Below are 27,882 nucleotides of genomic sequence, written 5' to 3'. Positions count from 1 at the left end.
GCTGGTTCTGTCCGTGGCGTTCGCACCAGAACGAGCGGGAGCAGCACAGAGGGGCCGCTGGTGTCTTGCGTGCCTCGGGGCAGTGTCACCCTGTCCGGCCAGCGGGGAGGGGGTGACAGGGACCCTGTGACACCCCCGGGCACTGGCGGGGGCAGGGGACGTGCCCAGGGGAAGGGGTGACAGCAGCGCTGTCCCCGGAGCTGCCGCACCTCAGGATTCTGCCGCGGTATTTTCGCTTTCACCTTCCCCACACGCACGGGGGGACAATTCCCGCGTGTCGCAGCCCCCGGGGCGCGGCTGGCCCTGCAGAGGGGACAAGGGGATGAGCGCGGTGCCCTCTCCTGCGGGGACAAAACCGCGACAGAGCGGGGGCGACGCGGCTGCGGAGAACCGCGGGCTGCGCTCCGTGGGACCCCCCCGGGGATGCACGAACCCCTCCCGGGGCACCCCCGCCCCGCGGGGGGACGGTCCGGCCCCCACGGCCGGGGATTCCCGGGGAGAGGCGGTGCGGGGACATTCCCGGGGCGCGGACGGGGAATCCCACGGTCCGTGGGGAAAGCGTCGCTCGGGGGGTGCGAGCGCGAAGCGCTCCCGATGCTCGGGGGGGTCCCCGCGGGAGGGGCCGGTCCCGGTGCCACCCCCGCCGTGTCTCCTCCCTCCCGGCCGGTGCGAGGCGCCTGCGCTGCCCCGCGCCCGCCGCTCCGAGCCCATGGCATCTCCGGCCGTGGGGCCGTGCCCCCGCCCGCCGCCGCCCGCCGGGCCCGGCTCCGTGCGGCCCGCGGGGAGCCCCGGCGGGGCCCGGGCAGCGCGGCGGCTGCGGAGGCGCGGGGGAGCCCCGCGGCTGCTGCCCGACGTGCGGAGCATCTTCGCGGCGCCGCGGGAGCCCCCCGAGCGCGGCCGCGGGCACCGCTTCGCCCCGCGGCTGCCGCGCCGGGGGTGGTGCGACCTGTGCGGGGAGGCGGTGCGGGAGCGCGCCCTGCGCTGCGACTGTGAGTGCTGCCCGCGCCCTGCCGAGCCCTGCCGAGCCCTGCTGAGCCCTGCCTGGCCCCTGCCTGGCCCTGCCTGGCCCTGCCTGGCCCTGCCTGCCCCTGCCTGCTCCTCGTACCCCTGCCCTGCCCGCATCCCCGCTCGCTGCTGCCGCCCCTCGTCCCTAACCCTGCCCGGGCTCTGCCGCCCCTTGGGGATTCTCTCCCTCCCTCCCCTTGCCCCAGCTCTGCGCCCCTCGGGTGCCGCCCGGACCCGCCGGGTCCCCCCGCTCCCCCTGCGATGCGGAGGGGCCGGGCCGGGGTCTCCGGGCGCGGGTGCGGTGCTGCCGGGCGGGTTTGGAAAACGCAGCTTTTCCAGGAAAGGGGAGATGATCGGCTCGTGGGCGGGGTTGGCATCGCGGTGAGCAGGGAGGGTTGGTGTTTGTAAAGCTTTACAGCGAGGGGTAAAGTCCTCCAGGATTTGGAGGTTTGCCTGAAGCTCTGCCCAGACCCCCGGGCTGAGGGAGTTTGTGCCAGGGAGACGCTCCTGGTGTCGGATCCTGCTGCGCCGTTCGTGCTCCGCAGGGCAGATCCGTCCTCCCCCTGCGGGAAGGGGCACGGAGGGGCCGGGGTGACCCAGCTGGGGCTGTGCAGTGACACCCGCGCCCTGTCCCCTGGCCCGGGGGCTGCTCCGCTCCCTGGCCGGGTGTGACCCGTGTTAGGTGTGGCGGGAGGGGGGACCAAGAGGTTTTAGCAAACCTGTGTCTCTGATAACTTGGGGATGTGAGCCCTGCTGGCTGTGAAACCGCTCCTGTCCAGCCCAGTCCCTCAGGCCGGGGGGAAAATCTCCTGGGATGCAGCTGCTGGGGCTTGAGGGAGTTGAAAATTCGCCGAGCCTCTGGATTTTTGGCAGGAGGTGTCAACGCTGATGCCATCCCCCGCCGGTCTGTGCCAACAAAATCACCGTGAGGGTGCCCTCAGTGTGGGTGTGGAGGCAGGGGGTGGTGCCGGCGGTGATTTGGGACCGGGCCGGGGGTGGGGGACGCGTCGCTGCTCATTTTTGGGGTGTTCGGGAGGGCTGTGCCGGCCCCGCCGGGGCAATCAGCGCCCGGCTCAGCCAGTTCTGCCCCGACGCTCGGCTCTCCTCAGGTCAGGAGCCAATTAAATGTTTCTGGTGGAGATTTGCGGGGCGGGCAGGGCTCGGGCCGGTGCTGTTTGGGATGAGGACAGCGCCATATGGCCCTGCAGAGCATTGGGGCTTCACCCTAATTAATTAAATGTAACCCAGCGCCACCACAGCGTGACACGGGGACACGCCGGGGCTGGCACCTGGGCGGGACGAGGGGGACGGAAATCTCATTTGTAGGGTGCACCTTTGCTAATTATTCCTGATTAATTCCCTCAAAGGCTGCCGAGGGCCAGGTGATTCCCTGGGGCTGGGAGCAGGAAATGTGTGAATGAGCGCGGTTAAAGAGTTTGGGAGAAATAAGGTTTATTTGAGGGGAAATAACTTTGTCGAGGCTCTTTCGGCAGCCCCTGGGAACTGGGGTCAGGAGCGAGGTGAGGTCCTTGTGTGCTTCCAAATCCTGACTTTAAGTAGAAATGCACAGAATTTGGTGGTGTTGCGAAATGCTGTATAAATAGCTGTTTTGAGGGACTTCTCCTCTGGCAGGATGTTTTCCATACTTATATTGAAACAGATTTTAAATAACTCTATTTCCCTTTTCATTTCAGAGAATTATGCAGACTGTGGGAGTAGTTCTGCCTCAAAAACTCCCCAAACAACCGGGATGGGGGGGAGGGACACTCCAGTCTGCATTCCCTGTCATCCCAATAGTGATTCCCATTAAAAATGCCTGAGAGCTGCAGACGGGGCGTGCTCTCCCCCCTTGGTGAACATTTATTTTTTCTCTCTGATGCAGAGTTGCTGCTTGTTCGCTTCTGACTTGCAGCCTGAGGATACTCAGGTTTTTTGTTTGTACAGTTCTGGCCTATTTTTATTTGCGTCAGATCTGGTTGTGTTTAGTAAAATGGGAAAGCGGCATTTATTTATTATAATTATTTACTGTTCAGTCTGGAGAAAAGGAGGCTCAGGGGGCTTTTCTCTGATTTTAAGCCAGGCCTGGCTGTGGGTGCTGCACCTGGGGCTGATGCAGATGTTGTCTGAGACACGGGAGCCTTTTTTTCCCTGCTTTTATTTGGAGTGTCCCAGGCTCTGTGCAGGACAGACATCCAGCACCCTGCTCCCACCGGTGCCAGCCTGAAAGGATGGGAAGGATGGGAGCGAATCCTGCTGGCATTCCCTGGCAATCCTCATTCCCAGCCTTGGAGGGGACGCAGCAGGGCAGGAGGAGTGGCCGTGCCTGGAATCTCTCCCGTCTAACGCGAGTGGCTTTGTGCCTCTGGCATCTCTCAAGGGTAAATCAGCAGTGGGGTAAATCAGCAGTGGGGTAAATCAGCAGTGGGGTAAATCACCTCCGTGTCGGGGTGCGAGTGTCTGTGCAGCTTTTCCTGCCGCTTTTCCCGGCGGGGAGGGGCAGGGGCTGGGCGGGCAGGGTGCGGGGATGCTGCGGGGTGTTTGGTGAGCTCAGGGTGCGGCTGCCGGGGTGTCCCGGTGATTAACGCAGCTTCAAAGCCCTCTGCATGTCCTGTCGGCCCAGAAACCAGGCTGGGCTCGGAGCTGGGGCAGCTTCCTGCTGGGAAGGGCTCCAGTGCTTCCCTGGCTCTTGGTATCTCTGATAACCAAAAATCAAATCTTTTTGATCATATAACCATATATCAGAATCACATGATTTTGATATCTGTGCTAATTAAAATAGCACATTACTGGCTGAAGGGTTCCTGTGCAAGGAAAGCGCCGCAGCTGCCCTGGGGGGAAACCTCGGAGCGTGTCCAGCGCCTCAGCAAACGCAGTCACACCTGGAGCCGCCTTTTGATGTGCACACCTTGCGCCACAGACCCAGCCCGGCCTCCAAACGGGTTCTGTGCCTCTGCCCCGGAGCCGCCCTCACCTCCCGGGGCAGCTCCGGCTGCGCTCGGGCTCTGCGCTGAGTCAGCCCCTGCATCCTTAAGGAGGGAGGTGGTAAAAACATCATTTCTCTTTCTAATTTGTAGAGCAAACCTCAGTTCTAAAGCTGCTGGCTCTCAAGGAGCCGTTTGCTTAAGATAACGAGTTCTTTGCCGGGTTCTTTGCCCAGTTCTTTTCCGAGGCTCCTCTCGCAGCGCTGCCTCTCCCTGGGACGCTTCTGTGCCTCTCCTGCCACCGCATCCTCCCACGCTCAGTGTCGCCCTGTAAACAATAATCGGCGGCGCTCCACAGCACCCGCAGCATTTCTGGTTCAGCTGATCCGGGCAGGTCCCTGAAGCTTTTCCTGCCGCCAGGTGCCTCGGGCAGGTGGGGCCGGGGTGGGGTCCGGGGCTGCCTCCCGCCCACCGCGGCTGGCCCGGGCAGGGCGGGCTCCTCCCCGGGAGGAGATGGAGCCCTGGGGAGGGACGGGGACCTGCCCGGGGCTGCTCGGGTCCTGCAGGGTCATGGTTCCTGCCGCGTTCCGGTCCGGTGCCTCGGGAAGGGTTTATGGGGAGAGGCAGCAGCCCAGGCTCCAGCTCTTACCTCGCAGGTTGGTTTGGGGTTCTCCCTCTGCCCGATGCCAGTGGAGCTCAGCGGGGCTGGGAAGGAGGGAGGGGCACAGGGGCTCTCTGGCGGCTGAGGAAGCCCCCTGAGATAATTCAGTGCTTTTGCTGCTCGGGGCGGGGTTTGGAGTGGATAAATTCCATCTTTGTCGGTCCCTGCGTTGTGCGGGGTGCTGGAGGCTGTTTGTGAGAGGGGCTCTGAGCAGAGGGGGTACAAAGGGGCAGATTTCAGGGGTTTTTGTGTTTGTGTCCCACCCCACCCCTTGACAGCTGGTACAGCAGATCCACCGTGGAATGGTTTGGGTGGGAAGGACCCCAAAACTCATCCCATCCACCCCTGCCAGGGCAGGGACACCTTCCACCATCCCAGGCTGCTCCCAGCCCTGCCCAGCCTGGCCTTGGGCACTGCCAGGGCCTGCCCACCCTCCCAGGGAAGGATTTATCCCAAATATCTCATCTAAATCTCTCCTCTATTAGTTTAAAGCCATCCCCCTTGTCCTATCACTAAAAAATCGCTCTCTGTAAAATGCCCTGATTTTAATGGATGCTGTGAAAGGCATTTACAAGCCTCTCTTAACTATGTGCAGAGTTTAAATCAATATTATAAACACAGTTAATCTCAGGGTATTCCTTTAACTTCTGATTAAACACCGGGGACTTTTTTACCCCTCAAACTTTAAAAGACTGCGGGGAAAAGCAGCAAAGAGGGAAGAGGGGATGCCGGGAAGAGACCTCCCAGCCGAGCCCTGCGCTTTCTCTCTCTAATCTCTTCCGTTGGGTTATTTTATCTTATCAAGCAAAAAGCCCCAGAAATAGAAAGTTTTCCATGGCTTACAGGAGATGCACGAGCCCCGAGCTGCGCTGCCTGCTCAGAAAAATAAATACAGGGCCCCGTCAGACGGCAGCAGGTTGTAAATGGACAATGTCAGCGCTTTATCTGCGTGGGGGAAAAGGCCTCTCGTGGGAGCAGACACCGCTTGCAGCGGTGCCTGCTGCATCCCAGAGCCTTTGGGGCTGGGCCGTGCCTGGAGAGCCCCCGGCCCCCTCTGCCGAGGATGACGGGCGGGGAGGCGGGAGCGGCCGCCTGCTTCGGGCTCGTAACAAAGAGAATCCGTAAAATCTTCAGGCACTTCCCCAAATCCAAGCCCTGGCCCGCGGGACTGCGCCTGCCGAGGAGGCCCAGCAGGGAGGTGTTGCTGGTCAGAGGTAGGTGGTGGTGGGGGGGGGTTTGGGGGTGTTTTTGGGCTGGGTTTGGAGGTTTTCTGCTGCTCTTTGGGGTGCAGGGTTTGCCTTGGTGCTGCTGAGCCGCAGGGATCCTGCCTGGTGGGTACCGGGGTGGGCACGGGGCTGGCACCACACCTGGGGTGGCTTCACCTTCTCCTCGGGCTCCTCTGCAGCCCTGCAGGGGCACAGGGACATCTCCTGCCCTGCGGGGGCACAGGGACATCTCCTGCCCTGCAGGGGCACAGGGACATCTCCTGCCCTGCAGGGGACAGGGACATCTCCTGCCCTGCAGGGGACAGGGACATCTCCTGCCCTGCAGGGGCACAGGGACATCTCCTGCCCTGCAGGGGCACAGGGACGTCTCCTGCCCTGCAGGGGGCACAGGGACACCTCCTGCCCTGCAGGGGCACAGGGACACCTCCTGCCCTGCAGGGGACAGGGACACCTCCTGCCCTGCAGGGGACAGGGACACCTCCTGCCCCACAGGAGCACAGGGCATGGGTGCTGTCCCAAGGGAAAATTGGAGTTTTGAAATGATGGCTGGAGCTGGGGCTGTGCTCCTGGAGCTGCAGTGACACAGGGACCTCGCAGAGGGGTGGCTGCCACTGAGGGGGCCTTGCCTGCCCTGGACAAACAGACACAGCCCAAACAGATGAACCCAAACCATCTGGTTTGGACCCAAAGCTGCCCAGATGAGACTGAAGTGGTGACGCTGCAGGATGGGTCAGTGCCCTGGGGGCTGCAGCAGCACTGAGACCCTTCCCTGGGCTCTCTGTGGGTGCTGTGCCACAGGGCCACATCCTGCTGCCACCCCTGAGGTCACCCCAGTGGCGTCAGGCTGGGGAGGAGCGCCTCAAGCAGCACAGCGTGCACAGCCCAGCCTCAGGGCAGCCTGCACTGGGGCTGTGTGAGCCCCTGGGGGATTCCGGAGTTTGGATGGAGGAAATCTCCGTTCTGCCACCTTGTCCCAGCTCTCAGACACCTGTGGAGCCTCCCTGTGCTTTTGTCCCCATTTCCACTCGGGGCAGGGGGAGTTGGAAGGTGCCCCGTGGGGTCTGTGGGGGTGGGAATGGGAGGATTGGGATGGGGAGAATGACAGGGGAAACTCTTCCCTGTGAGGGTGGGGAGGCCCTGGCACGGAGCAGCCGTGGCTGCCCCATCCCTGGAAGTGTCCCAGGCCAGCTGGAGCAACCTGGGACAGGTGAAGGTGTCCCTGCCACGGCAGAGGAGCTTTAAGGTCCCTTCCAACCCAAACCATTCTGTGACTGCACTCCTGTGTTCAGGCACAGAGATGGGCATTTATACGGGACTGATTTACTCATTTTATCCCCTTGAGAGATTTTATCTGTGGGGAAAGAGAAATTCCCTTCAGCCACCAAAGTTTGCCACAGTATCACGACCTTTCCCTCTCTTTTTATAAAGAAGCTCCATTTGCAAGTGTTCCATTGTTTGACTGGAATGGAAATTATCTTAAAGCCTAAGTGGAGGCATCCTGCTCCTCTTGGCAAACCGGTCACGTGGCTGCTTCCCAAAGCTGTGCAGGGTTTCTAAAATTAGTGCTCCCCACCGGATTAGGGCTTTAATAGGTGACGGTGACTAAGGAGGTGTCACACTCTAATCCCACAAAGAAATGCCACAGTGGGCCTGATCCGGAGGGAGCGCCTGGGAATTGGAATTTCTGGGCTCCAAATCACCTGGGACAGAGCTTTGGCTGCCTCTGCCCCCCGTGCTGGAGCTGCCCAAACGTGGCCACCTGGCCCACGTGGGCACAGGGGACACTGTGGTGGTGGCAGATGCTCAGGTGCACCCACAGCTGGAGCGTTCTCCAGCAGAGACTTGGCCAATGTCCCCCATTAAAAGGCTGTTCCAGTTGCTGGAAAGGTCATGCATTAAATTACTGTGTAACTGCAGCTTATCTCTAATTAAAAAAAAAAAAAAAAAAAAAAAAAGCAAAAAGCTAAATCTTTCTGCTTTTACCCCAGGCTTGCTTGAAACAACTGACTTGGAATAGGAGAATGACAGACAGCTCACGCCAGATGAATGTTAAATGATAAATGATTTCCCTGTTTCCTCTGGAGATTGATGTTTCCCCCCTCAGGCACCAGCAGTGCTTCAGCTCCTCTCATTCATTCTCAGGCACTGGAGAATTCACCAGAGCTGAGCAGAAATCAGTTTCCAGAGCAAACATGGGATATTCCTTTGCTTTCCTGCAAGCCCCAGACATTCAAAACCAACGACCCAAATGCTAAAGGGAAAAAAAAAACAAAAAAAAAAAAAAAAAAAAAGAAAAGGAAGAAAAAGGAAAAGGAAGAAAAAGGAAAAAGAAAGAAGATGTGTATTTAAAATACAAGTTCAGTGGCTCTTAGCGAGGTCATGGGGCTGGTGCAGGGACAGGCACTCACATCCCTCTGTGGAGTGAACTCTCTTGCCTTGCTTTTAGGATATAATTATTTTTTTCCAGGTTGGTGACCGCTCTGGAATTTTGGGCAGTGTAAAAAGTAAATGTAAGGCTGTTTGTACGGCAGTTAAAAATTAAAAGGCTCAGGTGGGCCGTTAAAGGGGAAGGAGGTTTCTCACTGCAGTCAGGAGGGTCTGGAGGAGTTGGGGCTTGGAGGGAGGGGGTTTCAGGAGTGATGGGTTTGGGGTAACTGGAGCTGGCTGTGCCAAACGTGCCCCTCTGCAGCTGGGGGCAAGCAGGACCCTGTGCCTGAAGGGGTTAAAGCTGCTCCGTGCAGAGCCACCTGTGCATGAAAGGGTTAATGCCTGGCATTGGGGCAGCATCCAAAGAAAAGAGCTGCAGAAATGCCCTGCTGGCCTGGGGACAGGAGGTGACAGCCTCTGTCCCTGCCCTCTCCAGGGGGGTTTTGGGGCTGCTGGTGGCACACCCACGCCTCTGCCACCAGAGCTGGCCCTTGGAGCTTTCGTGTTTAGGCCCTGGCAGAGAGAAGCTGTGGCTGCCCCGTCCCTGGAAGGGCCCAAGGCCAGGCTGGAGGGGCTTGGAGCCACCTGGGATGGTGGAACTGGATGATCTTTAATGTCCCTTCTGACCCAAACCCTTCTGTGCTATTTGGTGACCTGAAATAGGTCACTGTATTTGATGTCTGTCCAGTACAAAGATATTTCCTGATGGTGGAAGGTGCAGGATCCTTTCCCTGTGCCCTGGCCAAGGTTTTGCTGCAGGTGACCCCTCCCAGGAGCAGAGCTGGCACAAACCCCGTGGTTTGATGGGATTTGAGGATTTTTTCCCATTTTTACGTATCAGTGAGGCAGCAGGATGTGTGTCAGGAATGCACTGCTCCACTGCATCCAGGAACAGAGGATTCCCTGGGGAGAGGGGGTGGGAGCTGATTTTGCTCTGGGTGAGGTGTTCTGGTGCCTCTCCTCACCTGCAGGGGTGTGCTGGGACAGGGCCATGTGCTGGGACAGGGCCAGTGCTGGGACAGGGACAGTGCCGGGACAGGGACCTGTGCCAGGACAGGGCCAGTGCCGGGACAGGGACAGTGCCGGGACAGGGACAGTGCTGGGACAGGGACCTGTGCCAGGACAGGGCCAGTGCCGGGACAGGGACAGTGCCGGGACAGGGACAGTGCCGGGACAGGGACCTGTGCCTGGACAAGGACCTGTGCCTGGACAAGGACCTGTACCAGGACAGGGACAGTGCCGGGACAGGAACAGTGATTGGACAGGGTCAGCACCGGGACAGGGACCTGTGCTGGGACAGGGACAGTGCTGGGACAGGGACAGTGCCTGCTCCTCCTCTGACCGTGCTGGAATCCCTCCTGCTTCCACCCAGTCCCTCCCCGCGTTCCCCCCGCTGTCCCCCAGCCCCACCGCGGCCCCGGGGTGCCTGACGCTGTCCCCTCTGTCCCCGCAGACTGCAGGTACACGTGTCACCAGGAGTGTCGCAGCCTGATCCAGCTGGATTGCCGCCGGCCGGGGCAGTGCCAGAGCCAGCTGTCCCCGGAGAGCACCCTGCTGCCACCCCGCGGCCAGGTACGCCGGGAGGGGCCCGGGGGGACACAGGAGCTGATTTCCCGCTCCCCGGGGGTTTCCAGGAGGGAGGGCTGCTCGCAGGGAGTGTCGCTGAGGTGTCACCTCCAGCCGGCCCCACGCCCGGGTGGGTTTGTCCGGCGGGGTGGGGTTGGGAATGCGGGCATCGCCCTCCCTGTGTCAAACGCCGCTGTCACCGGAGCTGCTGTCACCTGGTGCCACGCGGGGACAGCCACCCCCGCACCGCCCGAATCCTGCAAGGGAGGATCAGCGCCGGGATTGTTCCCGCACGGGGCGCACAGTGCCGGGCAGAGGCATTTTCCAGTGCCCTGGAAGTTCCAGTGGATTATTCCTGGATTTTCCCGAGCTCGGATTTCCGAGGAGTGCTGGCTGCCAGCCTTGTTTTGAGAGTTTCAGCAGTCCCGGCGGATGGAGACGCCTCAATCCGTGTTAGGACGCGCTCTAATCCCGGCTCACTGCGGAAGGCTCAGCTTTGCTTTAACCCCCCCGGGCCCTGCGGCGTCTGGACTCCAGCGTGGGTGGGATGAGATGTGAGATCCTTAACGCTGCAAGCTTAAGGCGAGGCTGGGAGACCCGCCTGGGGTGGATTGGGCTGGGATGGAGCCTCTCCAGGCTCTGTGTGCTCTTGTCAAGTGTTTGGAGCAGCCCCGCAGGGAAGTGGAGGAGTCACGGTGCCTCCAAGTGTCCAAAAGGAGAGTGAAGGTGGCACCTCCTGATCTGGCGTGGTGGGACTCACTCCAAGGTCTTTCCCAGCCCTGATGATTCCGTGGTTCTGTGTTCCCTCCCTCTCGACAGCCCCTGTTTGTTTCCCTCTCTGTGGAGGGCCTTGATGCAGAACTGGAGATGGGAACATTTTGCACTTTCCCAGAGGCAAACGCAGGATTCCTGTTTGGTGTGAGGGGTTTGGGGTTGATCCATCCTTTGCTGGGCAGCTGCTGCTCAGAATGAAATGATCAGGAGGGACCTGAGGCGGGATGGGATTGATCTTCCTAAATTACTCATCACAGAAGGGCTCAGAGCGGGTTCTCCACTCCGGGTGTTTCTGTGAGGGGGTGAAGCTGAATTTGTGTGTGGGTCCATCTCCTTTGGGTGACACTGGGCGTCCCCCAGCAACGCTGGGCTCTCGGGAAAATGAGAAAGGCTCGTTTCCTCTTCAGGGCAGTCACCCCAGCCGGGTTATTGATGGCCCTAATAACAAACAGGGAGCCTGTGCTTGGTGGCCATCCACCACCCTGCCACGGCCCCGGTGTCACCCTGGGGAGGGGCAGCATCCCGTGCCAAGGAAACAGAAGTGTCTCTGCAATTCCAGCAGCAAACAGAAACCCATCAGCCCGTCCCAAAGGCTGGGGATTGCACCTGGGAATCCTCAGCGCAGCAAAGCCCTGGCAGGGCTCCCCTGGCCCGTGCTGGGGCTGTGAGGGCTGATTTGAGGGTTAATGAGGGGAAATCGCTGCAGTAAAGCTCCATTATTCCTCACGGATAATGGAGAGTCAGGGAAAATCATTGCCAGGTTTGCCTGATCCGAGCACTCAGCCGCATTCCTGGAGGGTTTCTGTTGGTCAGGCAGGTCTTGCTGCTGGAAAAGAGGAGGATGGAGAGAAAATAATGTCAATATTCCAGTAGGAGACTAACAGGATGCCTGAACACAATGGCAGTGGGGGGAAGAGGCCTGAAAACACAAGAGAAAATTAATAGCTAGTATAATTGGAAGTCATTAAATCATATTATCAAAATTAAGCAAAGTGGAAGCATCAGAGAAATAACTATTTTAGTATCACCTATTAAAGGACTGTTACCATGTAACACCAGGCATTAATAAGCTGGGCTTTGATCCAGTTAAGTATTTAGGAATGTTTTACATTTGGGTCCCAGAGCAGCCTCCCATGGTGGCATCCAGGCTCTGGAAGCTGCCAAAGCCTCCCCTGCTCTCGGCAGCTCCAGGAATTTGGTGCCTGGATTTGGCAGGGCTGGCTGTGAGCTGGTGCAGGGCCCTGGGCTTAGCGGGGTTTTGGGGGGCTGCTGTGCAGGGAACCATTATGTGGAGCTGCTGCTGAACAAAAGGGTCAGAGTTATTTGGTTTATTTGGCTTTGTTGTATTTTTTTTTAATGGAGCTGATGTCCCAACCAGGTGGACTGGAAGGAATAAATGATTCTTGGAGAATCCCATGGAGCATCCAGAGGTTGCCCCCTGCTCCCCCTGGGCAACTTTTGGGCTGAGCCTTCATAGAAGACCCGGGTGCTGATACTCCCAACCCTCACTTTCCGCTGGTGTTGCACATGCTCCATTCAAGCCTCTTCCTCCTCTAAATTTATCCCTGTGGAGCAGAGGGGGCTGTGCTGCAGGAACACGCTGCTGCCATAAGAACGTGGCTTATTTATTCCCTCTGCAAATGAGGCACTTGGATTCCTGCCTCCCTCTTTTTGAGACGCAGATGATGCCAGCCCTTCCATCTCCATCCCCCTTTGTATTCACGGGGTGCTGCTGTGGCGGGCACGGAGCTCTCCAAGCCTCGTAGCAATGGAAGTTCTTCAGCAGGCACAGCTGGAAGGGTTTGGAGCAACATCTGCATTCTGTCAAGAGGAGAGGTTTTGGTGCTGGGTGGTGGGAAGGTCTTGGAGCAGCTGGAGGAGCAAGTTGAGATGAGATATTGGCAAGAAATTCCTCTCTGTGAGAGTGAGGAGGCCCTGGCACAGGGTGCCCAGAGCAGCTGGGGCTGCCCCTGGATCCCTGGCAGTGCCCAAGGCCAGGTTGGATGGGACTTGGAGCAGCCTGGGACAGTGGGAGGTGTCCCTGCCCTGTGGCATCCCGTGGGGAGCAGAGCCCTTCCCCTGCCCAGCCCCACAAACCCCCGTGGAATCAAGCAGGAAGGTCACGGCTGCTGTGACAGCAGGACCCAGGAGCTGAACTCCTTTTTCCTGGGCTGCAGTTGAAGCTGCCTCAGTGTGGGTGCTCTGGAATCAGCTGCAGGCTGGAGAGGCACCCACTGCTGATGGCCGGGGGCTCCTGGCACCCCGAGGAGTGTCCGAGCTGCATCCTCACCTGCCTCCCACCTCCCCACCACCTCGATTCCCTCAGGTGACGCCGCGGCAGCTCCGGGGGATGCTCCGGCAGGCACGGAGCAGCCCCCGGCCCTCCGTGGCACCGCGTTTTGGGTCTCCACGGTGGTGCCAGGGGTGCCCAGGGGCCAGGGCCAAGCCCAGCACCTCGGCCGAGAGCGGGGCGAGAAATTTTGCAAGAGGAAGAGGCCGGGCTGCGGCAGTGCCGGGCGAGGGCAGGAGGGGGAGGCGATGCTGCTGCTGCTGCTGTTGCGCGGGCACCCCCGGGAGCGGCGGACTGGGAGCTCTGCCCCTTCCATGCTGCCCCAGCGCCGCTGCGCAGGGAGGCGGGGGCGGCTGCGGGAGGCGAGGGAAGGGAAGGGTTCCCCGGCACGGCCGCCTGTTCGGCAGGAGCAGCTCGGCAGCATGAGCAGCAGGAGCTGCCGCAGATAAGCGGCGAGCCGGGGATGTGAGCGCGGGGCTGCCGCAGCGGGGACCCCGATGGTCGCCGGCCCCCCGAGCCCCCCGGCTCGCCCGCAGCCCCCCGCCCCTGCCCGGCTCCCATGACCATCGGCAGCAGCATGAGCAGCGGCTACTGCAGCTTGGATGAAGACCTCGAGGATTGCTTCTTCACCGCCAAAACCTCCTTCTTCCGCAGCGCGCAGAGCAAGGTCCCCGCCAAGGTAACGCGAGCGGGGCTCCGGGCAGAGCTGCCGGCGGGGAGGGGGCTCTGCCCTCCCTCTGCGGGGTCTGCGGGGCTCCAGGCAGAGCTGCCGGCGGGGAGGGGGCTCTGCCCTCCCCTCTGCGGGGTCTGCAGCGCTGCGGGTTTCTCTCCGCCTTTTCCCTTCTCCGGGTTTCCCCGTTCCCCGGGGATTCACCCCGGAGGAGCCGCTCGCGGTGTGTTTTTTCAGCATTAGGTGAAATCCTTTAGCCACGGGTCAGGCTGCCCGGAGGGGACCTGTGGTTTGGCTTTGCAGGATCTGCACCCTGCGTGAAAATTGGGAAAGTTCAGGGAGAATTAATCCGTGAACTGATGAACACGGTGATGGACGTGGTGCTTTTCTGGGAGCCTGGGGCTGTGTGTGCTGCCGTGGAGAAGGACAGAGGGCTGGGCAGTGTTTCACCAGGATGAGATCTGTGTCTCAGCAGCACCGACAAGGCTGCCTCACAGTTTTTAAATATCTGTTTAAAAAAATAAATTAATTAAAAACCCTGTCATGAACTTTGGGGCCCCAACCGGAGCTGAGCATAAAAGGAGAAGGTGCTGCTGCAGAAGTGGGAGTTTCACAGGGGAACGAGAGCCCTGCAGCAGTCAGAGATCAAATCTGGCCCAGGGAGCAGCTTTTTCGCTTAAAATCTTCCTGTAACCACCAGCACTGACGTGCTCCTGTTCAGCCTCTGCTGTATTTGCACCTGAGGCTGCAGAGCCTCAGCAGGTGCTGTGGGGTTCAGCTCCCTGCAGCAGCTCCAAGGGCTGGGGGGGCTGCTCTGGAGGGGGAGCTTCAATCAGCTGGGAATTCCATTGAATTTCTCTGCAGAAATGGTTTGAGGTGGGATATTCCCCACTAGCCAGCAGCTCCCTCTTGCTATGATTAACTGACACGAATTGTGGTTTTGAAATGTCATTTCATGATTCACTGTGCGGGAGATGGAGGAGATTTGGGTGCTGGTACAGCCAGAGCTGCTCTCTTTGAGCCAGGGCACTGCAGATCCTGGGGCACCCCTGGAAATGAGCCTGCTGCTGCTGCTGGTTGGGATTTCTCCCTCTCAGAGGGCTCAGGGGCTGCTGCACCCCCTTCTTAACCCAGCTCCTCACCTGGACGTGAGCAGCGTGGGTGGCAGAGCTCAGGCAGCCAGAGAAGATGGAGCCTTTCAAGGGGCTGATGTTGTGGGGAGGAAATGGTTCCTGTGTATGAAAAAAGACACAAAACCACAGTCACTGAACGTCCTGTTGAACCCAGCTTGGTGCCGTGAAATGGGGATGTGGAGTCTCAGAGGTGTGAACGAACACTGGTGGTTTTCACTGATGGATATCAGCCTTGGTTGAAGGATTCGGTGGTGTTCATGCTTGTTTGGGGTTGGTGGTGGTGCAGGTCCTGCGGGAGGAACAGGAGGTGATGGACAAGTGGGTGACGTCTCTCTTGGGTTTTGAGTCACTCCCTGTTTTGAATCACTCTTTTTAACTCGGTCCCTTATTTAAGTGGTAATTATTGAAAGTGGAACGTTTCCACCCCTGCAGGAGCTGTGTGTGACAACAACTCTGTTTTTCACCACCTGCTCCTGGCCACAGGGTGGAAACCTCAGCTGAGACCCGAGGGAGTTCAGCTGGTGGATGGGTTTGGGGATGGTGAGGATTCTCCATCCCGGGGTGCCCAGGAGTGACTCCTGAGCCCAGGACAGGGCTGGCAGTGAGGCAGGGCCTGCTCTGGGCAGGAGGAAGCCAAATATGGATAATTTAGGGATACAGGTCCTGAAAGACACAGGAGACATCTCTGGGAAGGAAACGAGGTGTGGGTGGGTAGGAGGGGACACACAGGGCACTGCGTGGCATTAACAGAGTGGGATTTGATCTGTGGGATTACAGAATCCATTTTTCTGATTGAAACAACTGTGTTAGTCCGAAGAGCTTCTTTCTAGGAATGCTGTAATTCCTTTTTATTTTCAGAACCATCAGCAAAATCACTCTTCATTAGCAAAGAGCTCGTTTAGATCTTCGATGTGACCTCACCCCTGGAGATCCATTACTTTGCATTTTCGGCCCTCTCCAGCTGAACGGCTTCAGTGGCTTCAGTGCCTGAAGCCTGATTGCTCAAAACTCTGCAAAATTGCTCTTGCAGTCCTGCATCAGTGGCTGAGAGAGAGCTCAGGGAGGGAAGGGGGCAGGGGATGCCCAGGGATGGGAAGCACAGGAGGGGCAGAGCCCAAGCAAGGGCTGGATGAAGGGACCCCCAAAACCCCAGCCAGCCTTGCCCCACAGTCCCAGGGCTGGCTGGTGCTCAGGGCAGGTTTTGGGGTGCAGGGAACCAGCTGGGGCAGCACAGGCATGGCCATGGTGCAATGCAGAGGAGCTCCAGGACCCCCCTGAGATGCAGCTCCCTGTGAGGACCTTGTCAGCTCTCAGTGCTGAGCTGAGCTGTGGCAGGAAAATCGGTTTCTAAGTGAAATCTCCATGGCAATCAAAACACGGAGCCTGTCTTCACTTGCTGTAACCTCTCTGAAATGCAGCAGCCATCCCTCTCCCCTGCTCTGGAGCAGCACAGCTCTCCTGCCTGCTGCCTTTTCCTCTGAACCCAAAGCAAACCACAGCCCCTCACCTGAATTTCTCAAAGGGAGGGGAATGTTGGGGGTATTTAAGGTTTTTGGGTTCTTTTTTTGGTCCAGATCTCTGGTATGAGTCCCCCCCATCCTGTCTGTGCTGGAGCAGTGGATCCTTTCCCAATTTAGTGCTGTGAACCCTGGGGGTGGGTGGTGAAGGGGAAGTGTTGGGTGCTGTGCAGGGATGGAGAGCTCTGTGACAGCAGAGATGTCCCAGCTCTGGTGACAGCCCTGTCCCCAATGTCCCCAAGCTGCCACCACTCCCTGCTGCAGCTGGATTCACAGCTCTGAGCTGGTGGCACTCACGTTCCTGACTCAAATCTGAAGCATAATTCACATTTATAATATATATTATAATAATTTATAATAATTCACGTTTATTCCCAGTCCCTTGTGCTGGGCTATGTTTGTGCTCACAGGTGAAGCTGCTCTGAACTGCAGCTCTACAGCCAGGGACACTCAGATGTGCCTCTCCAGGCTTTGTTTTCTGCTGTTTTAAGACAAGTCTTTCCCTAATAAGCAGAAAAATTGAGGGTTGATGGCCCAGCTCATAAAATCCCTTCAGAGGAGATCTCTGAAATGCTCCTGCAGTCTGAACAGGGAGCCAAAGCTTGGGGCGAGGGTTTGGGAATGTGACTTGTCCCAGCCTGGCTGATGGAAATGGTGATGGAGCTGTGCCCGAGCACACCAGGGAGAGATCAGACTGCCAAGAACGTGGTGATGCTGGGCCAGATCCATCCCCAGGGCTCTGCTCTTCCAATTCATTAAGGAAAGAGTTGGTGAGGAGAACTGGCTGGGAGAGAGGGGCAGGGGTGGTGGCCCTGGGGCTGCAGGGGTGGTGGCCCTGGGGCTGCAGGGGTGGTGGCCCTGGGGCTGCAGGGGTGGTGGCCCTGGCTCCAGGGAATGCCCACCACACTGCCCATCACATTTCTGCCTCTGCTGCTTTCCCGTGCCTGGTTTGCTGGTGAGGAGCTGCTGCTCTTCCAGGCTGTGCCCACACAGCAGCTCCTGGGTCCCACCTGAAGCTCTTGTTCCCAAAACAAGGGCCCAGCGTGGTGCAGAGCTGCTGCCTTGGCTGCTTTTAAAAGGTTTTTAAGATGGGTGTTGACTTGAGAGGGTGAGAGGCTGCAGGGAGGGTGCTCTTTGAATGTGGGCTGTGTTTCTCCTGGCATCCTTGTAAATGGAAATCTCCCTCACAGGAGGTTTCCTTGTTGCCTCTCTTGGCTTAGAACTCCTTTGAGAGCTGTCACCATCACCTCGATGGCCCCTGGGTTGTCCCTCAGAGCCTGGCAGGAGTTCACAGCTCATTAGCTGAGCGCTGGCTCGCACAGAGGGGCGGGTGGTGAGCCCTGCCCAGCCCCGGGCCATGGAGGCTTTGTGTGCCACCTCTGCCCCTTCCCAGAGCTGTCCCGGGCAGCCTTTGTCCCCTACAGCATTAACCCGAGCACCAGCTGCGGCTCCACTCGTTCCTTACAATCGCATTTCTTACAGCTGAGCAGTGATGTGGGTCGTGGAGGGCAGAGGAGAGTGGCTGTCCCAAATCCCCGTGTCCAGGCTCTGTCCCTGTGTGTCCCCGTGTCACCGCAGCCACCACTGCTCGTGATCACAGGGCTGGCAAAGCCTCCACCTGGAGCCTGGGCGATGCCAGCGAGGTGCCAGCCTGCTGCCAGCGTGTTTAACTCCTGCCCAGGCAGGGCTGTGCACAGGATTTCCGTGGAACAGGCGTGGAGCCCTCCTGGCAGCCCTGTGCTTCCCGTGGTTTTCCTGCTGGTCACACGGAGGGTGGCACGGGGAATGTCCCCGTTCCTCTGGCTGCCACTTCACTGTCCTGTGCTGAGGCCACTGCCAGGGGATCCCCAAGGATGCCCGAGCTGCCTCATCCCTGTTTTCCATGCAGGAAAGCTGCAGGCTCAGCAGGGCTGAGGTGCAGATCAGAGATGTGTTTTTGTCACCAGCTCTGTTTCACCCTGTCCCACACAACAGGAAATGTGGCAACGGTTTTATGGTTAAAAGCTTCTGTTTTTCTTCCCTTAGCCAGAATTGCAGATTCTGCATCAGAAACTTTGCACAACAGGAGGTTGGGGTTGATTTGGGAGGAGCAAGAAGTGGCTGATGTTGTCGTGCACTGCAGGAGGAGCAGCACTTCTCTTCCCAGGGCTCCTGCCCCACGGGGCTGGTGCTGCTGGGCTGGGTTGGGTCTGGAAGCAGAAAATTTGAATATTTAGGTGTGCAGGATTGGGATAGGTGGGTGGTCCCTGCTTGGGGGGCTCGTGGTGTTGCCTGGCCTGAGCATCACTTGAGTGGCAAGAAGAGGTGAAGGGCTGAGGCCTTGGATCCCCAGTGCCCTCATGGGCTCCCCCATCCCTGGGGCTGGGGTGGTCCCACTCTGGATCCTCTGGGGCAGCTGCCTGGAGTTTGCCTTTATTTTCCTCCCATGACTTCACTGTGTGTCCCCAGGCTGACACTGTCCTGTCACTGTGCCCATGGTGGGATGGATGCATGAAGAAATGACCAGAACTTTCTCTCCCTGCAGTGGGAGGGGGCAGGAGGAAGGGGAGCTGGCAGGGGCTGAGCAGGCTGCAGGTCCCCCTGGCCTGCCCAGCGTGGGGAAGGCAGGACACCAGAGCTGGGCAGTGCTTTGTCACAGCGTGAGGTGACACTGTGTGACACAGGTGACGTGCTCCTGAGCCAGGAGCTGTGAGTGTTGTGAGGGGTTTGGGTTTCTTGGGAGGCAGAGCCCTCCTCATCTGCCCGTGCCTGCTGCGAGGCCCTGGGGCGCCACTCCAGGCTCCTGCTGTGCCGTGTCCCTCCATGGAAACAGAGCTGCTCCACGGCTCTTAATTGCTGGCACGAGCTGTGTCCCTCGGCTGGGGACATCACACCAGGGGAGGGACCTGCTCTGCTGGGGAGAAACAAACGCAGGGACAGGGACAGGGACAGGGACAGGGACAGGCAGAGCTGCTGGGTTTGCTGTTGCTGTGCTGTCTGGGTGGAGGGATGGATCCACGGATGGATGGGGGATGGATCCATGGATGGATGAGGGATGGAGCCATGGATGGATGGGGGCTGGAGCCATGGATGGATGAGGGATGGAGCCATGGATGGATGGGGGATGGATCCATGGATGGATGAGGGATGGGGGATGGATCCACGGATGGATGGGGGCTGGAGCCATGGATGGATGGGGGCTGGAGCCATGGATGGATGGGGGCTGGAGCCATGGATGCATGCTCTCTATGCTGGGCTGTGTTTGTGCCATGGATGATGTTGTGGTGCCCTCAGCTCTGCAGCTGCAACTCTCTGTGTGCAGGAGGGGACAGTCCTGGGGGTCCCCTGCCCTCCCTCACTGCGTGGTTGGGGTGGGGGCCAGCCCTGGTGAGGGACAGCACAGCTGTGCCTGTCTCAGTGCTGTGACATGGGTGACAGGAGGAAGTGCTGGTTTCTGAGAGTTCATCTGTTAACTTACAGGGAAGGGGTGTGGGGTTCTTTTGTTGTTTGGTTTGGTTTTTTTTTCCATCATGCTACTTTCAAAATCTCACCCTTTGGCATGATTTCTAAAGATGATTTTTAAAGACCCCCCTGCCAGCCCAGCACCCGTGTGTGGCCAAGGCTTGGTGCAGCATGAGCCAAAGGACTCTGACAGACTGGGGAGTTCTAATAATGGGATATTTATGTGCAGTTCTTGAACCAGGAAATCTTTGCTTTTATTGTCATAGGATGCTTTGAGTTGGAGGGGATCTTAAAGCTCATCCAGTCCCACCCTGTGCCACACCTTCCACTGTCCCAGGTGCTCCAACCTGGCCTCGGGCACTTCCAGGGATGGGGCAGCCTTGGATTCTCTGGGAATTCCATCCCAGCCCCTCTCCACCCTCCCAGTGAAGGATTCCTCCCCAATATCTCATGTAAATCTCCCCTCTTTTAGTTCAAAACCACCACCCCTTGTCCTGTCACTCCATGCCCTTGTTTAAAGCCCCTCTCCCTCTCCTGGAGTGACCGAGGAGGCTGCACCCGGTGTCCCTGCTGTCCCCTGGGTGCTGCTCCACGTGGGTGTCTGGGAGTTCTCGAGCTGTTTGCTGCTGTGGGATGGAAATGGTGAACCCTGAGCTGTCACTGGGGAATGGCCTCTGTGAATCCAGGGCTCCCCAGCACTGCAGCTGCCTTGCCAGATTGCAGCCAGGCTTTCAGTTTGTCCTCTGCTTGATTCTCCTCCTGAAAGAAATACCATGGGTAGCCTTGGGCAATATTGGCTTATTTACAGCTTGCTGCATCCTTGTCCTGAGTGCTCTGGGGCTGTCTGGGAAGAGACGAGCTTTGCTCCCCAAGCTGCCTTTTTCCCCCTTTTTTTCCCTGTTTTTTCCTTCTCAGAGGTCACAGTTTTCATTCTGAGCCTTCCCAGCCTTGATGGCACATCCCTTCACGCGTTCTGCTCCGTGCTAATGCCAGCTTCTGAGCAAGCCCACAGAAAATCTGGGCAAAATGCATCCCCAGGCTGTCGCCAGGGAAGGTGGTGAGTCCTGGGGAGGCAGCAGAGCTCTGAGCAGGGAGATCCAGCCTTGGGATTGCCCAAGACACACAGAGGCTTGTGTGCTGCAGATTGGGCAGATAAAGCAGGCAGTGCTGCAGAGCAGACCTGCCTTCCTGGCTGGAGGGGAGCCAGGGGAGGTTTGGATTGGAGAGCAGTGAAAATTTCTTCATGAGAGGGTGGTCAGGTGTTGGAACAGGCTGCCCAGGGAGGTGGTGGAATCCCCATCCCTGGGAATATTGAAAAGGCCGTGGATGGGACACTTGGGGACAAGGTTTAATGGTGCTGTGTTGACAGCTGGACTCCACCTCAGAGATCTGTTCTGACCTTAATGAGTCTCTGATTAATCATTAGTGACATTTCCATGGCTGGGCCTCAGGTAGAGCCCACCTGCAGGCCAGATCCATTGGGTTTGGAGGAAATTCCCCCAAACCTGGGCGAGCAGAGCCTCTGTCCCCTCTGGGTGAGCCCGTGCAGACACTGAGCAGTTTTGGACACGGGCTGGGGTGCCTGGACTGGCCCTACAGTGCCTGATTTATGATCAGTCCCACAGCCAGCCTGCTGCTCGTGTGCTTTCATTGCTCTGAGCTATAATTTCCCACGCTTTGGACAAGAGAAGTGAGAGATTTAACTCCAGGTTCTGCCTGGGTGAACCCACTGGAAGCTGCTTGAGTTTTGGGGAGTCAGAGCTGTGAATACTGGAAATAGGATGGGATTTTTTTTTTTCTTGCGTTGCAAGAAGGAAATAAATGCTCATTAGTGCAGGTGGCTTTGCTTTGAAAGTGGGTTTTAAAGGCTGGATTTTTTCCCTGGTTTGTGCTGTGATGTTTTACTGCTCAGTTCCACCAGCTGCTGCGTTTTGTGTTGCCCTCCCCTGCCTGTCACTGGTGTCAGAGGTGGTTTGGGGTAGGGATGTGACATCCTGCACATTCGGGGACCGTCCCCACCTGCGTCATCACCGCTCAGGATCTGCGCAGGATCCGCTCCTGCTTCCAGGGCAGCGTAGAGCTGAACAGATGGAGCGTTACCCAACACAGCCAGCAGCCAGAGCCCCTCTCTTCTGATTGCAGAATGCCACGCAAACGGTAGAAGAGGAAAAGCCCAAGCCTCCCACCGTCCAGGAGATCAAACAGAGGATTGAAAAGTACAATGCAAAGGTCACCAACTGCCTGTTGATGAAACTGGTACGTGCTGGCCTGGTTTCCCCTCACACACACGGACTGGGGCTGGTTTCTGTGGGCTCTGAATGGGGCCGGCCTGTGGGGAAGGTGTCACTGGGGTGAGAGAGGCTGTCAAGCTGCTTTTCCTCCTGCTTGGCTCTCCAGTGTCACTGACACTCCAGGAACCCTTCCCTGCCTCCATCCCCTCCTGCTGGCACTGATCTCTGGCAAGGAGGTGCCACAGAGTCTTGTCCCAGATGGATGAGCCCCAGTGGGGATGAGTCACGGTGGTACTGGGGCTGCTGGAACTGGGTTTAGGAACACGGAACCTTTCTAGAGAGAGATGCTCTGCCCTCACCACTGCCGGGCTTCCTGGCTTTTCTCCCGATTCCTGCATTTTATAGAGCTGAGGGTGAGGTAAGAGACCTGTGGTGGGATCAGCTGATGTCCAGGGAAGATTTGTGACATGGAGATGTGAGAATCCCTTAAATGGGGAATCAAACAAGTTTGGGAGATCCTGCTGAACCAGGGGTTTCAAATCCATATGAAGTGCAGCCACAAATTCCATGCAATGAAATTTCCATAACTGCCTGGCAGCAGGGCTGGTTTGGAATAAAACAAGATCCCACAGACGAGAGGAAGGGATGAGTCACTGCCAAGAGAAAAATCAGTAGTGACTGTCCCGAAATTACCGGGTGTTTTTGACACGATTAATGAGAAATGCTGGAACTCCTAGAGCGGGGGCAGCTCCTGCTGCCACCCCACGCCTTCAGCCCCTTTTCCACCAGGGAGAGGCTGGTCTCGTGGTGGGAAAGGGGCTGGAAAAGCTGCCTGGAGCCTGACCCGTGTGTGCTCTGCCCCAGAACGACGATGGGACGTACACGGGGTTCATCAAGGTGCACCTGAAGCTGCGGCGGCCGGTGACGGTGCCGGCCGGGATCCGGCCCCAGTCCATCTACGATGCCCTCAAGGAGGTGAACCTGGCGGAGATGACGGACAAGAGAACCTCCTTCTACCTGCCCCTGGACGCCATCAAGCAGCTGCACATCAGCAGCACCACCACGGTGAGCGAGGTGATCCAGGGGCTGCTGAAGAAGTTCATGGTGGTGGATAACCCGCAGAAGTTTGCGCTTTTCAAGGAGGTGCGGAAAGATGGGCAAGGTGAGTTCGGGGTGGGGGGTTGGCTGATGTTTGGTGTCCTGTGGGACTCACTGGGGTGGTGAATCCACAGCCAGACCTCCACAGGAGGTGATGCTGCTTAGGATAACAGGGAATTATGTTTTCAGAAGGGGCTGAAACCACCTGAGGCCTTAAGGGATCCTTATGAATCTGTGATAGAGACCCAGCCCTGTGTTCCTGAGCATCCTTTTGCACGCTGACCTCCTGAGCTTCCCTCTGTCCTGGCAGCCCTGATCTCACTGGGGGTGTGTGCTGTCCTTGCAGTGCTCTTCCAGAAGCTCCCTCTCACCGAGTACCCCCTGTACCTGCGGCTGCTGGCGGGCCCTGACACGGATGTGCTGAGCTTTGTGCTGAAGGAAAACGAAACGGGGGAAGTTGAGGTACGTTGGTGACTTTCCCTTGGGTTTTCACACCAATGTGGAGCACCTGGCAGAGACTGGAGATGTGTAGCAGAGGCAGCACAGAAGGGGCTCTCTCCCTCTAAGAAGGTCTTCCATTTTTCCTAAATGATCCTGGTTTTTAAAACAATTAAAACCTGAGCTGTGGAAATGCTGAGGCCAGTTTTGATGGCCACTCCATAATCTGTTTATGGAACCCGGCAGTGCCACCCCAGGGTTAATCCTCACTAATTACATTAGCTGAGCACTGGTATAAGTAATCCACTAATTTAAGTAAAAGCCAGGGACACTCAGGTGATAAATTCAGTTTTTGGTTGAAATCTTGCTCCCCACCACAGTGAAGCAAACACCGGGAGCTGCTGCATCCTGCAGGATTCTGCTTCCCATGGTCTGGGAATGTGAGGATCCCCTAAATCCTGGGAGGATTGGGATGGCCCTTCAGGCTGTAGCCCCTTTCTCATCTGTCTCACAACGTGAGGCTGAAATCCCTGGAGATCAGACACACTGAAATGTGTTTTATTGCTCCTCCTCCCAGATTCAGCCCCACAAAGCCCTCCAGGGGTGAGCTCACTTTGCCTCTGTGCTGCCTTTTGCAGTGGGACGCCTTCTCCATCCCAGAGCTGCAGAACTTCCTGATGATCCTGGACAAAGAAGAGAAGGACAAAATCCAGCAGGTGCACAGGAAGTACGAGAGGTTCAAACAGAGACTGCAGCAGACCCTGAAAGAGGCCAGAGGCAAACCTGGATAACCTTCAGGAGGCACTGGGCATCAGACTAAGCTAGAAACTGTTTTTAAATGAAAAGACTTCTCAGGACACCTTAGTATTCATTCTCCCTCTTCAATCTTCTATAAGGACTGGCTCCCAGCACCCCTAAAATGATCCTATGGCATTTTCTTCTTCTGAAACCTCTCCTCCCAGGACCAGAGCCAGCCCAAGAACGGGAAGGTTGTTTTAAAACAGCTCCAACAAAGCAAACACAGCTGCTGGCTGCCTCTCCAGCCCTGCCATCCGTGGACAATTCTCGGTGTGACACACCAGGACCCATCTGCTGGCTGAAGATTTGAGCAGGGCAGCTCCTGCTGTCCCTGCTCCTCCCAGCGAGCTGCTGGTTCCTGTTTGGAGGTGCTGTGGCCCACAGTGGCCTCGTGGCCCAGTTCTGGTTTCGTAAGGAGAGCACGGGGAAGGGGAGGAGGTTGTTGCACCAAACCACGTGGGTGTTGCAGCTCTAACCAAGCCCTGCGCTTGTTCAGGGCTGAGGCAGTCAGGGAAATGCCAGGTTAGGACACCACTGCAACACCACAAAATTTACTGTGAGTAAATATTATTGCAGCTTGGAAATTCCCAGGAAAATCACTCATTTTTATTCTATTTGACTTCTAATTTTAAAGAGCTGAGTTACAGCGAATGTCCTTGATGCTTAGCTAAGTTAGCCAGTGTTTCTCCAGTTCTCTGTATAGGAATTGGGACCATTCCTCTCCCATAGGAATTGGGACCTATGTTTCCAGAAATTCTGTTTGAAAAGTGTAAAGGGATGGTTGGGGCACAGGCTTGGGGTTCAGTGTTGAAGGTTTAGCAGTACATGTCCATCAGAGGAACCCAGGGAAGGTCAAAAGCCCTTCACAAATCAGATTTTGAGCTGTGAACATGCCTGGCCCCGTGGGAGAGGAGCCCCATCCAGGGCTGTGTGTGGAGGTGGCACCAAGTAAGGGAATTACTGTCCTTGGATGCTTTCTGCTCACCTCACCTGTGCTTCCTCCTGCTCCTGGCAGTGCTGTCCCAGCGCTGCTGTCCCTGTCACACCCTCCCTGTGCCCTGTTCTCCCTCCCCACTCTCAACTGGTGCTGTCCTGCACGTCCAGGAAGCTTCCCAGGATTTGCTCTCCCCGTGGAGTCAGGAGAGGAGAGCAGGTCTCTCCGCCTGGCTCAGGGCTCCCAGCACGCCGAGCATCCCTCAGCGAAGTCCTGGGGCTGCAGGCTGGGTCCCTGCCCTCGCTGAGGCCCTGCAGGGATCTCTGCTGGGCAGGGAATGCTGCAGGGATCCCAGGGCTGGGAATGCTGCAGGGATCGCTGCTGGGCAGGGAATGCTGCAGGGATCCCAGGGCTGGGAATGCTGCAGGGATCGCTGCTGGGCAGGGAATGCTGCAGGGATCCCAGGGCTGGGAATGCTGCAGGGATCGCTGCTGGGCAGGGAATGCTGCAGGGATCCCAGGGCTGGGAATGCTGCAGGGATCGCTGCTGGGCAGGGAATGCTGCAGGGATCCCAGGGCTGGGAATGCTGCAGGGATCCCAGGGCTGGGAATGCTGCAGGGATCGCTGCTGGGCAGGGAATGCTGCAGGGATCGCTGCTGGGCAGGGAATGCTGCAGGGATCACTGCCGGGCTGGGAATGCTGCAGGGATCCCAGGGAGAGCACAGGTCCCAGGTTTTTTACCCTCAGTGCTTCCCAGGGAGAGCACAGGTCCCAGGTTTTTTACCTTACGTGCTCCCTCCCGGGCACACTGCACACACCCAGGGCCAGCCCTGCCTGCTCACACCAGGGCAGGGAGCGGGGAATGGCAGCGCTGGGATGGAGCAGGGACAGGGTTTGTCCCTGTGAGCCCACTGTGGCTACTGTGATCCCACCTGCACCCACACGGAGGGGAGGCAGCAGGTTGTTGGGGAAGGAGTCTAAAATTTACCTCAGTGCCTTTTTTTTTCCCTTAAGTGTGAAAACTTTGCATTTTGGGCTAAGGAGGAAGCTGTGCAGAGGCCTCGTCCCCCCTGTCCCCACAGCCCTGGTGTGACGAGGCCCTCGTGTCCGGGGAGGGATGAGGAACTTTGTTTCTTTCTGGAAGGTGATTGCTTGGGATTTTTTTATTTTTCCAGATTTTGAGTCTGTTTGTTTCTAAACCTTACGAGAGTAACTGCATCACTTGGAGCCCTCGGTTGGTGTGAGAGCCACTCTGTGCCAAGCTCAGTGGCAGCAGTGAGGGTTTGCTCGCAGGGCTCTGCACAGGAGCCCCCAGCTGTACTGTACTCTACACCCAACGACCTTTAACAACTGCTGGCTTGAACAGAGCAGCCCTTGCCGGCTCTGGGGCTGTTTGTCCAGCTACAAGCAGGCTTAGCACTTCACTTTTCGCTTGTGGAGTCATTTCAATACCGTTTGTCTGGTGCTTTGAGCCTTGACAGAACCCTATAAATACTTCAGTTCCACCGCGGGGAAGAAGCGCTGTAAAAACCGCCAGTGGTTCAGAGGGAAGAGCCACACGCTTGGTTTGGAATCCCTTCTCTTTCTGATTAAGAGTTGTGCAGGTTTTTTTTAATTTTATTTTTTGGTGAGTGTCGCCCCTCCCCTGCCAGCCCCAGCATGTCTTTACAGTCTGTAGAAGGCATGGCTTCGTATGCAATCACTGTGGATGCTGCTGAAACCCTCCTGCCACCAGCAGGGCTCGCTCCTTTGGGTTTTATTTTTATTTTCAATAGGAGGGGCATCAGAAGAGTTGGTGGGTGCTGGAACTCCAATTCTGGTGGGTCAGTCGAGCTGGTTTTAGAAGCATTTGCCCCTTCTTTAAGCGCAAATCCTGTTGGCAGTGCCTTTGGTTAGCAATCGTCTCGCCTAGGTCGTGTGAGTTTATTTTCCATGGCTACTGTAAAACCTGTAAAATTATCTGTATAGAATGAATAGTAGAGGCTATGGCAAAGTGAAATTCTATTATTTATTTTTATTACTGCCTAGTGAGTCTATGGCATTTTTAAAAAACGTCTTTCAGCTTTTTTTGAAGGTTCTGGAACTATTTTGTTCAGATGCAGACATTGTAAGACCCAATGATAATAAAACTGTCAGTAATTAAAGAAATCTCTCGACCTTCTTTTTCTGGTGCCCTCCTATGGAACTTCAATGGATGAAGTTTAAAGGGAAACACAGGAATCCTTCCTAGAAAGGAATTTAAATTTCCTAACCTACTGGTAAAGAGCTGAAGAGCATCCACCCCTGTAAGACCTGACCAAAGTGTTCCATTAATTTAATATTTACATATTAATATAATTAATATAGATATATCTATATTATGTTATTATTAATATATTTTCTATGATTATATTTATTATTAGTTATTATATTATAATATTATCCAATATTAAATTATAATATTATGCTTTATTTATATATTTTATGGGGCTCACAGAACTGTCAGCTGTGATAAATTACAGCTCATGTCATACATTAAAATGTATTTTTATATATAAAAATAGTATAAACTACAGCAGTCCAGCTAATACAGCTGAAATGTCTGGTTTCAACACCTGTAAATGTTTAAAAGGATAAAATTTAAGCAGAGTATGGCAGAATACATTGCACTGTCCCAGGACTGTGTTGGAATGCATTTTTCTCATATTTCAGTGGAGGTTTATTCCACATCCTTGATCAAAGGTGCAAAGCAAGAATGTTAAACTACCTGAAA

The 27,882-nt window shown here is 56.8% G+C and overlaps 1 protein-coding gene across 4 annotated transcripts; it reads left to right on the top strand.

The window, feature by feature from the left end:
- Positions 1-301: 301 nt before the first annotated feature.
- RASSF5 (Ras association domain family member 5) lies at positions 302-27,278 on the top strand. Of its 4 annotated transcripts, XM_063418276.1 has the most exons (7): positions 4,006-4,582; positions 5,722-5,801; positions 9,694-9,812; positions 21,774-21,887; positions 22,727-23,024; positions 23,307-23,422; positions 24,037-27,278. In XM_063418276.1, exons 1-7 carry the CDS (start codon positions 4,440-4,442, stop codon positions 24,187-24,189), a joined length of 1,023 nt encoding a protein of 340 aa, XP_063274346.1. In that variant the 5' UTR covers positions 4,006-4,439; the 3' UTR covers positions 24,190-27,278. The 4 variants fall into 4 exon arrangements, with proteins under 4 accessions (XP_063274345.1, XP_063274344.1, XP_063274346.1 ...); XM_063418275.1 differs by lacking the exons at positions 4,006-4,582; positions 5,722-5,801 and adding an exon at positions 302-989 and having other exon boundaries at positions 23,976-24,098; XM_063418274.1 differs by lacking the exons at positions 4,006-4,582; positions 5,722-5,801 and adding an exon at positions 308-989.
- Positions 27,279-27,882: the final 604 nt, after the last annotated feature.

Source organism: Prinia subflava, chromosome 23 (genome assembly GCF_021018805.1).
Source record: "Prinia subflava isolate CZ2003 ecotype Zambia chromosome 23, Cam_Psub_1.2, whole genome shotgun sequence".
NCBI lineage: Eukaryota > Metazoa > Chordata > Aves > Passeriformes > Cisticolidae > Prinia > Prinia subflava.
The sequence above is the reverse complement of the archived record's forward strand: the minus strand, read 5'-3'. Positions and strand labels throughout refer to the sequence as shown.